At 46.2% G+C, this 12,378-nt stretch overlaps 1 protein-coding gene across 4 annotated transcripts in view; it reads right to left on the bottom strand.

The window, feature by feature from the left end:
- The window catches only part of Reep1 (receptor accessory protein 1), a 103,305-nt gene that overhangs the window by 32,413 nt on the left and 58,514 nt on the right, over positions 1-12,378 (bottom strand). For all 4 annotated transcript variants that reach the window (XR_006070406.2, XM_042273451.2, XM_076566915.1 and 1 more), the window contains exons 4-5: positions 6,954-7,074; positions 642-755 (exon numbers count right to left, since the gene is read on the bottom strand). Coding sequence is in view for 3 of the 4 variants with exons in the window: in XM_042273451.2 (XP_042129385.2) it covers positions 642-755; positions 6,954-7,074 (235 nt within the window). In the remaining variant the exon portion in view is untranslated. The remainder of the gene's footprint in view (positions 1-641; positions 756-6,953; positions 7,075-12,378) is intronic.

Below are 12,378 nucleotides of genomic sequence, written 5' to 3'. Positions count from 1 at the left end.
GTTTAATTATGTGCACATCTGTGTGTGGATCCAGTGCGGGGACCCACTGAGGTCTGAAGAAGGCATCAGATCTCCTCCTGGAGCTGGAGATACAGGCAGCTGTGACCCACCTGACTGTGCTGGGAACCGAACCCAGGTCCTCTGCAAGAGCAGCGTGTGCTCGTAACTGCTGAGCCATCTCTCCAGCCCAGGTTAGAGGTTTTTAACCTGTGATCCACAGGTTGCTTCATGCACTCTGGGAAACTCTTGCTATCATATATCATGTTTGTCTGTACATGTGCATATGAAAGAGAGGCGAATGCTCCGGAGGCAAAATTCACCATCCTTTCCTCATCGTATTTTTTTTGTTTTGTTTTGTTTGAGACAGGGTTTCTATGTGTAGCCTTGGCTGTCCTAGAGCTCGCTCTGTAGACCAGGCTGGTCTTGAACTCACAGAGATCTGCCTGTCTCTGCCTTCCTAGTGTGAGATTAAAGGGTGCTCAACCACTGCCCAGCTCCCCATTATATTTTTTAAAGGAACCTTCAAATACAAAGATAAAGGGGTGCTGAGTGGTCTTTAGCCTACCCTGTGCGATCTACATAGGTGACAGGTAGAGGTAACTAGGGGACCCTGGTAGTCAGGCCCCGGCACGGTACTCTACCTTGGAAGCAGCCATCACAGCTGCTGTGGCCGCCACATTCAAGCCCCGCTTCCCGAAGTGCACAAGGGCGTCATAACTTCGATCTTTTGCTTGGACCAGGCAGTCATCGATTTCCTGTCAGAGAAGAAGCAGAGGCACACTGAACTGGCAAGATCAAATACATCTCTTCTCATCCTTTCTTCCCAAGCGCGGGCTTGTCAGCTTGCCCGATGGCTGACTCTCCCTGGCCTGTAATGTCCTAGACACTTTGAATAGGTGTCCATAGATGGCGGGCTGGAGAAAGACAGGTTAGCTATGGCCAAGGGCAAAGGGGAATTCTGAACAAGCAAAAGCACAGCAATTCACTGTCCCAGCAAGGCTCAGGGGTTATCTCTAAAGTTCTTTTACGTTCCAGGGATGAAGACAATCCTGCCTTTCCCTGGGAAGCTGTTCAACAAGACAGACAGACAGAATCCAGCATGACAGAATGCCACAAAGGTTCAGATTCAGACCTCAGCTAGTCGGTGGCAAAACTCAGGGGTTTGTTTGGTTTGGTTTTGTTCTATTTTTAAAAAGATTTATGTTATATGTATGGGTGTTTTGCCTGCATGTATATATGTGCACCATGTGCATCCGGTGCTGTGGAGGTCAAAGATGCCCAATTAATTACTCCGTTCTCCAGGGCCTTCCTGTACAGGAAGTCCAAAGCCTTGAACTTCAGAAACTGCAGACAATATACCAGTGGGAGCTACCTACAAGGCTCTGTGGTCATTTTCTTGGTGCTGTGAGAGAATTCCTCAGAGAATGACTTGAGAAAGGAGGTTGGTTTGTTTGTTTGTTTTGTTTTGTTTTTTCTTGATGGTTTGAGGTTGTATCATTCATCATGGTAGGCAGGACGTGGTCATGGGAGCTGCTCAAGGTCACAGTGGCAGGAACATGTGACAGCTGTTTCTTACAAGGCACAACCACGAACCAGAGACCTCAGTGCACCAGAATCAGAGTATCAACTTAAATTCCTGCCCCATAACCCACATTTGCCCTTCAGACCCCATGTCTAAGAGATTCCACAGCCTCCCCAGACAGCGCCACAGCTGTGACCAGCTCCTCAAACACGCGAGCTTGTGAGGGATATTTCACACTCAAATGTAGCAGCCTCCTGCTTTATTTTAAAGAATTCTACTACACAATTAGGTTAGGAAATAATGTAACTAATGAATTATACACTGTTAGAATCATTTACTTAGTGTGTGTGCTGTACATGTGTTGGGGAGACGTGTGCACCCATGGGTACATTGGGTGTCTCCCTCCATTGCTGTCTACTTCAGTAAAGGTTTTCAATTGACAGTTATTCATTCTGTGTGTGTGGCAGTGGTGGGGCAGAATACAACCTCTCTCCCATCTGGGTTTGGGGCTCAAACTCAGATTGTCAGGTTTGGTGACTAGCATATTTATCCTGTGGACCACTTAACTGGCCGTCTAGACCGCAGTTTTTGAGATAAGATCTCTCATTGAACCTGGAGCTCACCATTTGGGTTAGACTAGCTGACACTGAGCCCTGGCATCTACCTGTGTGTACTGCCCCTCCCCACTCCCTAGAGCTGGGGTCACAGACACATGCCATACCTGTCTTTTACATGCTCTGGGGATATGAACACAGGTCCTCATGCTTACAAAGAACTGAGCCATCTTCTTCTTCTTCTTTTTTACTTTTCGAGACAGGGTTTCTCTGTGTAGTTTTGGTGCCTGTCCTGGAACTCACTCTGTAGGCCAGGCTGGCCTCGAACTCACAGAGATTGGCTGCCTCTGCTTCCTGAGTGCCGGGATTAAAGGTGTGCGCCACCCACTGCCTGGCTGCACCATCTTCTTGAATACAAATATTTTATCTATATTAAGATTTATTTATTTATTTAGAGACAGGATCTCAAGCAACTCAGGCTGGCCCGGAAGACACTATGTAGACTAGGATGACCTTTGAACTTCTGCCTCCACCTTCTGAGTGCTGGGATTCGAGGTGCATGCCACCATTCCGGCTTTAAACAGTGTTGGAGACTAACGCTGGGCTTTGTGCCTGGTGGGCAAGCATTCACCAGCTCAGCGGTCTTCCCAGCCCTCTACGTTAACTGTTTTGTTATTTGTTTCTGAGATGAACCTTCTTATGTTGGCTGCGCTGGTCTTGGACTCTTGGTTCAGTAGACTTTCCTCCCTTATTCTTGCAAAGGTCTGGGACTGCATGTGTGTGCGCCACTGTTGCCAGCTCAATTTTGACAACAATTAAACAAGAGTCTATACGAAATGGTAAACAGCATATGTAGAGATCTTATTTGCAGAATGACAGGAGATAAGCACGATTTTTTTCTTAAAAAAATAAAGGTCGCGTTTGGATAGTTAATTCATTAATTTATTTTTTGAGATAAGACCTGCTTGTTCCTGGCTGGCCTGGAACTCCCTATGTAGACTATTCTTGTCAGTCTTTAACTTGGGTCAGGAAACCCACCTGCTTCTTCCTTCTGACTATTGGAACTGGATGTATGTGATTGGGGGGAATTAAATTATTTTTTTTTCTCTTTTTAAAATTCATGAAAATGTTTTATCAAAAAAGATAAATAACATCTCTATATAATTTCACTACTTTTTCTTTGAGACAGGATCTCACTTTGTAGCTCAGGCTGGCCTCAAATTTGTAATCTTCCTGCCTTTGCCTCTTGAGAGTGAGGATTTCAGGTGTAAGCCACTGTGCCCAGCCACTTATCTACACATGTGCAAACATACACTTTGTTTTGTTTTGTTTTGTTTTGTTTTTCAAGACAGGGTTTCTCTGTGTAGCTTTGGTGCCTGTCCTGGATCTCACTCTGTAGACCAGGCTGGCCTCAAACTCACAGAGATCCGCCTGGCTCTGTCTCCCGAGTGCTGGGATTAAAGGCATGCGCCACCACTGCCCGGTGCAAACATACACTTTTTAAACAAAGATATTACTTTCATATTTCCTTGTCAACAATATTGTCGTTGGTATATTAAGAATGTGACTGATGGGCTGGGGACTTAGGCCAGTGGTAAAACATCTGCCTAGCATTCATGAGTCCCTGGGCTCAATCTTTAGCACATAATAAAGAAGAAATGCTACTGATTGTGGTGTGTGTGTGTGTGTGTGTGTGTGTGTGTGTGTATGTGTGTGTGTATGTGTGATAGATGTGTGTGTGTATGTGCATGTGTTTATGCATGTGTGTGTACATGCATGCACACAAATGTGGGAGACATATCTCTATCCCTCTACCTTCCATTTTTTGAGACAGTCTTCATTAAACTTGGAACTCACTGATGTGGCTAGACCATCTGTAAGGGATTTCCAGAGGATCTGCCTGCCTCTGATCCTCTCCTATTCACCAATGCTGGGGTTACAGGCATGCACTCCAAACCTGCTTTTTCCTATGGGTGTTTAGGATCAGAACTCAGGTCCTCACACTTGCATAGAAAACACTTTACCAGTGGAACCATCTTTCTAGTCTCAATGTTACTGATTTTACACCTTGATATTTTAAAAAATTATTTGACTTTAATGAATTCATTTGTCAGTTTAATCTATTGTGGAATCATGTAAATAGGAATGGTAGACTTCCTCTCTTCCTATGTCTTTTATTTATTTATTTATCTTGCCTGACTGTTATGGAGAGACCATCCAATACTAGAAGAAAAAAAGTAGTGAAGGTGGACACATACTTGTCTTATCTGAGATATAAAGGGGAAATTGAAAGCTTTTCCCCAATCAGGTATGATACAGGCAGTGAGTTGTCACACATGGTTTTTAACATGTTCATGTATGTTCCTTCTGTATGTAATTTTTTGATAGATTTGTCATGAATATTAAATTCTTTTTTAAAATATTTATTTTTAGGTTTATTTGCTTTATGTTTATGTGTATGAGTGTTTAGCCTGCATGTATGTATAAGCATCACATATGTGTGTGGTGCTTGCAGAGGTCAGAAGAGGGTGTTGGATCCCCTGGGGCTGGAATTACAGATGGTTTTAAGACACCATGTGAGTGATGGGGAAAACTCAGGTCCTCTACAAGAGCAACAAGTGCTCTTAACTGCTGAGCCATTTCTCCAGCCCAAGGAATACTGAATTCTATCAAATGCTTTTTCCTGCGTCTATTGAGATAACTGCAGATTTTGAACCAATCAGATATTGCTGGACTATTGATGACAGTAAGATATGGAATTAATCCATATGCTCATCATTGGATAAATGAGGAAATATGGTATATATGCATAATGGAAAACTACTCAGCTCTAATACAAAAAGATAACCTTTCTAAGCAAAATGGGGCAAATGGAGGACACTGGGTAAAGTGAAATAAGCCAGACCCAGAAATACAAACACCACATTTTCTTCCCTGTGTGGATGTTAAAATAGTCAGTCTGGTTGCAGAGTTCAAAAGCAGGAAAGGAGACAAGGGACACAGGAAGGTGGACAGCAGTACAGACAGAAGCAATGAGCACCGGTGTTCTGTAGCACTGTGGGTGCCAGGAGTTCACAATGAGGGGGAAAGACCACACTGCAAAAACGCTGAAATGTCACACCGTACTCATAAGTATGTACAATTACTATGTACGAATACGTCTTTTAAAAATGTGTGAGGAGATAGTAACACTAACTGCCTTGATTTGGTCAGCACAAATTATATGCATTTATAAAATTATCATGTGTGGGAGCCCACAGAGGCTTCCTAGTGAGAACTTACTCAGGGTCAGAGAATCTGAGCTTGCTTTACCCAGCAGCAGGGCTGCATAAGGGGATGATTTGACCACGGGCGTGGTTACCAGGTGTTTGGAAGGGTCTACACTTGGCTGTGTGGTGTGCTTTGATTTAGCAAGGGGGAGGTCTTTTGCCTTGCCCCTTGGCATGTTATAAAAAGTCTTTTTGAATAAACCTAAGGGCTATTGGGTATTGACCCAGGCCCTCCCGAAGCTATCCTGTGTCTCTGTCTTTTTATCATCTAGGTCTCTCTTTCTATCTGATATTTTCTTATCCCCCTCTTCTCCACCTAAGAACCCTTCAAAAGGTGGGAGCAGGTTGGAGCTGAACTCCCACAGACTCCCACAATCATGCTGTACTCCATCAATACATACAATTAGAATAATAAAAGTAAAATTTGAAAATCAAACAGAAGCTTACAGAAATGATTGGGGAGGGGTCTCAATGTTTAGCCTTGTCTGGCCTGGAAGTCACTCTGTAGACCAGGCTGGCCTTGAAATCACAGAGATCTATCTGCCTCTGCCTCTGCCTCCTGAGTGCTGGAATTAAAGGCATTCAGCATCATACCCAGCTACAGAAGTGCTTTTTAAAAAGGCACTGGAGCTGGGTATAGTGGTGTAAGCCTTAACCCCAGCACATGGGAGACTAAGGCAGGAGAATCATGATGAGTTGGAGGCCAACCCAGACTACGTTGTGAATTGAGGGACAGCCTAGGCTACAGAATGAGACCCTATCTCAAAAAGAAAAAAAATTGAGAGAGGGGCTGATGAGATGGCTCAGTGGATAAAGGTACTTGCCAAGCCTTACAACCTGAGTCCAGTTCTCAGGGTACTTGTGGTGGAAGGAGAGAACCATTGTTATCTCTGCAAGTCTGTGGTGATATACTGTGTCCCCCAAAATATTGGGTACCCTAATAAACTTATCTGGGGTCAGAGAACAGAACAGCCACTAGATATAGAGGCCAGAAAATGGTGGCACACACGCCTTTAATCCTAGCATTCTGGAGGCATGGATCTCTGTGAGTTCAAAGCCACACTGGGAACAGCCAAGCATGGTGACACATGACTTTAATCCCAGGAAGTGAGGCAGGAAGCAGAAAGGTATATAAGGCATGAGGACCAGGAACTAGAGCCTGTTTAAGCTTTTAGCTTTTAGCAGCAGTTCAGCTGAGATCCATTCGGATGAGGATTCAGAGGCTTCCAGTCTGAGGAAAAAAGATCAGCTGAGGAATTGGCAAGGTGAGGTTGGATGTGGCTTGTTCTGTTTCTCTGACCTTTCAGCGCTCACCCCAATACTTGGCTCCTGAGTGTTTTTATTAATAAGACCTTTTAAGATTCATCTACACAAGTTGTCCTCTGATCTTCATGTGTGACATGGCATGCATGTGCCCACACACAATAAGTGTGAGAGAGAGAAAGAGAGAATGAGAGAGACGATTATATATAGAGATAGAGAGATAGCTATTAAAGGAAACACTCACCTGCTGAGGTACAGAGGAACCAGAAGGGGTCTCCTGCAACAGAACAGTCCTTTCTACACAGAACTTTGATTTTTTGGCTTGTTAGAAGCAGTGTCAATTACCTTTTCTTTTGAAGACAGTGTGGGATGAACAAACTTCCTGTACAGGAGGCTGGATCCTTTTGTATAGGGAGACAGCAGCCAGGCTACAAATGCTATTTTTAGTTCATAATAGAATGGAAACCTGGAAAGATAAGAAAATATACTTTCTGTTAGGTTCTCAGAAGCACCGCCTGAGACCCGTGTAGAAAGGCCAAGGTTGGCACGGATGCCTCCCTCCTCATACATAGATGACAGGGTCCCAGATTCCTCATCCTCCACCTGTGGAAGGCACATGTGCATACATGCCCATCTACACACCCAAGACCTCTCTCTGAAAGCCAATTCATGCTTTGTTTTGTTTTGTTTTGTTTCTGTTTCCCAAGAAGAGCAGGAAGGCAGGTTCCCTCCAGCAATTACAGCGTGGCTTTTGCCTGGCAGCAGCTGGCAGCAGAAGCCGCAGGGCTTTGCTCATGGCAGTTGGCATGTGGATCCAGCTGCAGCTGTGGGCTCAAAAGGTGAAGTTTGTATCTGGGCACCTAGTCATTTATCCTTCATTACAGCCAGGAGACCCAGAGACCAGGGGAATCACAGCAGGGTGCAGCTGGCAGGCTCCCCACACTGGCCAGGCACCTCCCTTTCTTGTCAGGAGAGGAGCCCAACTCCTACCAAGCAGGAGAATCCTACTCACTCTACTCAACTCAGTGGCAGGCACAGGGATCTTAATCTTTTTTGTGTGTGCCAAAAGAAAGAAGAGTGTGGGGTATTAAGTAACATACGATCCTGGACTCCTACACACACTCAGGCCCATTCAATGGTCCCACAAACACTCCCCTACACCTATCAGAGCCAGCTTATATACGGCACCGGTGGCGGGGGGTGGGGTGGGGTGGCAAAGACGGTCCCTGCAATCCTGGAACTGTCAGAAAGAGACAAGATTCTGGCATCTCTGGCCGAGGAGGGAGTGAAGACAGGAAAACGCTTGCTCTGCAAGTGTGATGAGCGGAGTGTGAGCCACAGAATCCACCAAGAAAGAAAAAGCCAGATGTGGTAAGATGTACTTGTAACCACCGAGGCCAGTGGTGGTTACAAGTACATCTTGGCCCAGGACACCGGCCAGCTAGTTTAGCCTCCTCAGTGATGAGTCACAGGCCATGGAGACCCTATTCCCCACCCCAACCCCCAAAAAAAAGTAGATCATAGAGGAAACACACCTGAAGCTCTTTTCTGGCCTACAAATACATGCATGCACACCTGTGTGTGTACCTTCAGAAACACCAGCACACACACACACACACACACACACACACACATGCACATAACACACACACATACACACACACACACACACACATACACACACACACACAAATACATGCACATACACATGCACACATACCTTCAGAAACACCAACAGAGAAAGAGGATGGAGGTGTGAGAAGAGGAGAGGGTTTGACGTCCGAGAATTTAGTAGGCATCCAGCTAGAGATTGACTGATAACACGATACCAACCAGGCCCGGCGGTGGTGGCGCATGCCTTTAATCCCAGCACTTGGGAGGCAGAGCCAGGCAGATCTCTGTGAGTTCGAGGCCAGCCTGGGCTACAGAGTGAATTCCAGGAAAGGCACAAAGCTACACAGAGAAACCCTGTCCCGAAAAACCAAAAAAAAAAAAAAAAAAAAAGACGATACCAACCTAGACAGGCGTCCTAGGTGGTCCTAGTGAGCCGCTGAACTCTCCAGCAAGTCTTTGAAACAATGGAAAAGCCACGCCCCTCAAGAGGATGCAGATCCATGGGGCCATGGTGTGGTAAGCAGTTTGACCCAGATTTCAACCCTACCACGTCAGTCTCTACCTGGGGCTGTGAATAATCTGGACAGTCACCCTGGGGCTCCCTGAGGTAGATTACCATGAGTTCTGATTTTCTGTATTCTGACAATTTGACATCCTGAGGCTTTGCTGACCCTGGGAGAAGTGTCCTTATCAAGGGAAGGCAATTCTTAGAGCTAGCCGAGAATGAGCTCCCAGCACAAGACTCCTTCTGAACTTTCTTACTTTTTCTAATATTTTATTTCTAAATTTTGTGTGTGTGTGTGTGTGTGTGTGTGTGTGTGTGTGTGTGTGTGTGTGTGTCTGAGTGAGTTTATGCATGTAATTGCAGTGACCACGGGGGTCAGAAGAGGGCATCAGATCCCCAAAGCTAGAGTTACAGGAGGTGGTGATCCACCTGAGATGATTGCTGGGAACCTAATTCTAGTCCTCTGAAGAGCAGCAAGCACTCTTAACTGCTGAGCCATCTCTCCAGCCCCCTCCCACGCTGCCTTTTTAGTCTATGTTACTTTATTTTAAAGACAGGATCTTACTTGTACTCCCAGTGGCCTAGAACTCATTATGTAGACTAAGCTAGCCTAGAACCCACAGATATCTGCCTGTCCCTGTCTCCTGAGTGCTGGGATTAGAGGTACAAATCACCATGCCCATTCTCCCCCGCCCTCCCCCCCCCCCCCGCCCCCCCCCCTGCCTTTTTTTTTTTTTTTAAATAAGAGTAGAAATAGAGACAGTCTATTAAGAAAGGGAAATCACTCCTGGAATAAGAGTGAGCTAGTGAGCAAGGAAAAGACCTTCGGTCACAGCCTTACACATACAGGCCAATAGTCCAGAGCCTGTGGATCTCCTATTCTGAGCCATTCTGCACATGCGTACATTTCTCCAGGAGCAGGACCAAGAGCCAGAGATGCACCTGTATCTCAGAACCGTTTACAATCGTAACCCCCAATCCACTCACCTTCCCAGTGCATTCCTTCCCAAGGAACTGCGCTGACAGTGAGTGCCACTGTTCCCACCCTCGGCCTCCAGAACCATCCTGGTACCGCCCCTTGCAGCCCTGCATGGTGCAGTAGGCTGTATTTCCTGTTTCTAGGGATGGGTGAGCTGAATAAATCTCTCCCTTCCCGTCAGTCATGAGGCAAGTCTGACCACATCTACTTAAAACAAATCTCAGGCATCCTTAAGACAAGATGCAGTGGGTGAGAAGGCCTCTTATGCTGGTCCGAGGGATCAAAACGTAAGTCTTTCTCAGGCGTCCTTCCCAGATAAAGGGAGCTGAAAATAAAAGCAACCCCTAGCAAGTCATGTCAGAGCCTTTTCAAACTCACACAGTTCCCCTCTCCCCCCATCAGCAGTTCCGCCTCACCAAAGCCTGTCCCGCTCTCTGCCTCCAGTAGGCTCTTCCTGAATATTCTCCCAGCAACTGGGGAGGCGCTTTCCTGGCAAAGCTGTTTCATCTTTCACAGCCACAAAAAACTGGGGCTGAAAGAGGAAAGGCGTGATTGATTCCCCCAGAGTGAAACACGCCGGTGATTAATAATGGAGGAACTTTTGTTTGGAAAACAAATTATTTGCCAGCCCAAGGGGAAAGGGGCTGAATCCAGCAAGCTCAGACAGCAGCCTAAGATACACAGACAGTCCCAAGGGCAGCCGCCACACTGCAGCAATTCCAGCTATTATGTAAAGGATATTTTTAAAAAGTAGGTCATGCATGCACATAGTTAAGAAATGCTAAAGAATCTAAGAGTATACCGTAGTCTCCTTCCCACCCATGGCCTCCAGACACTTTTCTTAATCAGTTTCTTGCACATCTTGGACCAGGATCTAGGCCTATTCAATCACATAGGGACCTGTGATTCCCTTAACTGCCTGGTAGCATAGGTAGCATGGTAGCATCTCTACACCTCCTTCTATACCTTGTTTTCCCTAATCTGCACAAAGTCAACAGTATACATTGGGGACTGTCTCATACCAGAACATGGAAAGCTTCAGTGTTCTTCATGGCCTCCTACAGGTGCAAGCATCCCCCAGGCAAAGGGATTGATGACAACCTTTGTCTATTACGAGCCAAGCTTCCAGCGAACTTCCCCTTGTACACTTTTTTGCATACACAGGCAAACGAGGCTCCGGCATGGGTGCTCAGCGGTGGATTATCTGCACGCATTCTGTAGACAGCAGGCACCTCCACATAGACTGAGTAATCACTGTACAGCCAACCAAGAGCCTCTGTCCCAGGCTACAAGCCTGGGGCTTCAGGAACGCATATGCCTATTAGACTCTTCCTGGGGCCCCTCGGGACTGCCCAGCCTACCTTGATTCTCTGGACCATTTGTTGCAGATCACTAGTTGTTTAGAATCCTTCTGGCATATCTCATCCATGCTGATGCAGCCTTAAAAACCTTCCTGCAAGAAGACTGTAAAGACAGGCCTGTGCTGAAGAACACGTGCTGCCCAGAGCATGGGAGTTTGGTTCCCAGCACCAAAACTGGCAGACTCACAACTGCCTGCACCTCCACATCTGGGGAATCTGACACCCTCTTCCGACCTCTGAGGACCCACACATGCCTGTAATGAATACACACACACACACACACACACACACACACACACACACACACACACACACACAAATATAAGAATCTTTAAAAAACAACAACAAAATTTTTTCTTTCTCCCCAATTTTGGTTCATTCCTTGGGCCTTGTCAGACCAACAGATATTCAGAGACAATTAATGTTAAAAACATTAACGGATGTGGTCTCTTCCACCCTCCGGGTCTCCCATGTGTTCTCCTAGCCCAGGGCGGCAGCCCATCCTTATCACAGGGTCAGGACACTGAAGCAGGATGGGATTCGGGTGTAGGAATGCAACAACTCCAGAGATAAGCTGATTGCCTACTCCTCCAGGACAGGATGTTTCCAGGCAGAAAACAACTCTTAAAGCTGCCTGAGGGTAAGGAAGGATGAACAGACCCTAATCTACCTCTACAAATGGTGCACACGAATGGAAATCCAGCCTCTCTGTTTGTCCCAGAACTGGGCCAGTCCTGGTTCCATTTCTTCATCGCCAGCCTGCGCTTCCTTCTCAACAAGGCTCTGCCTGTGAAGTTCCTGATTTTAAAACTCAGTTTCATCTCCAGGTGACAGGGCTAAACTCTCCCACTTTTCAACTGAATTTAGGTGCCAGTCCTCTGAGAAGGACAAGCAGGTGGGTTTTACAACAAAGGACCACTTATCTACAAGACCCTTACATTCAGGGTCGAGGGAGAGAGCAAACACAGAAGGTCTAAGTCAGCCTCACAGTGTCTCAAGGACAAACCCAGCAGCCCCTTCTGAGTCACGTCCCAGCTTGTGCAGATGTGTCCGAAAATGATAAGACTAGACCTCAGCCAATTAGAAATATATTAACATAACTGCTGCCTGCTTAACCAGCTATGAAGCTGACCCTGAAACTCCCCTTAACTGTACTCTAAAGGAGCCTACATGTCCCTCTCAGGGTTGTCGCCACTTTGTACAGGTCAATGACCTCACATGCATGCTGGTATAATAAATGCTCTTTGTTCTTGCACGCTATTTGAGTCTGGGGTCTTCCTTCAGCATATCCTCGGACCCTACACAGAAGGA

This window comes from Peromyscus maniculatus, chromosome 3 (assembly GCF_049852395.1).
Source record: "Peromyscus maniculatus bairdii isolate BWxNUB_F1_BW_parent chromosome 3, HU_Pman_BW_mat_3.1, whole genome shotgun sequence".
Classification (NCBI taxonomy): domain Eukaryota; kingdom Metazoa; phylum Chordata; class Mammalia; order Rodentia; family Cricetidae; genus Peromyscus; species Peromyscus maniculatus.
This window is presented reverse-complemented; position numbering and strand designations above follow the sequence as displayed.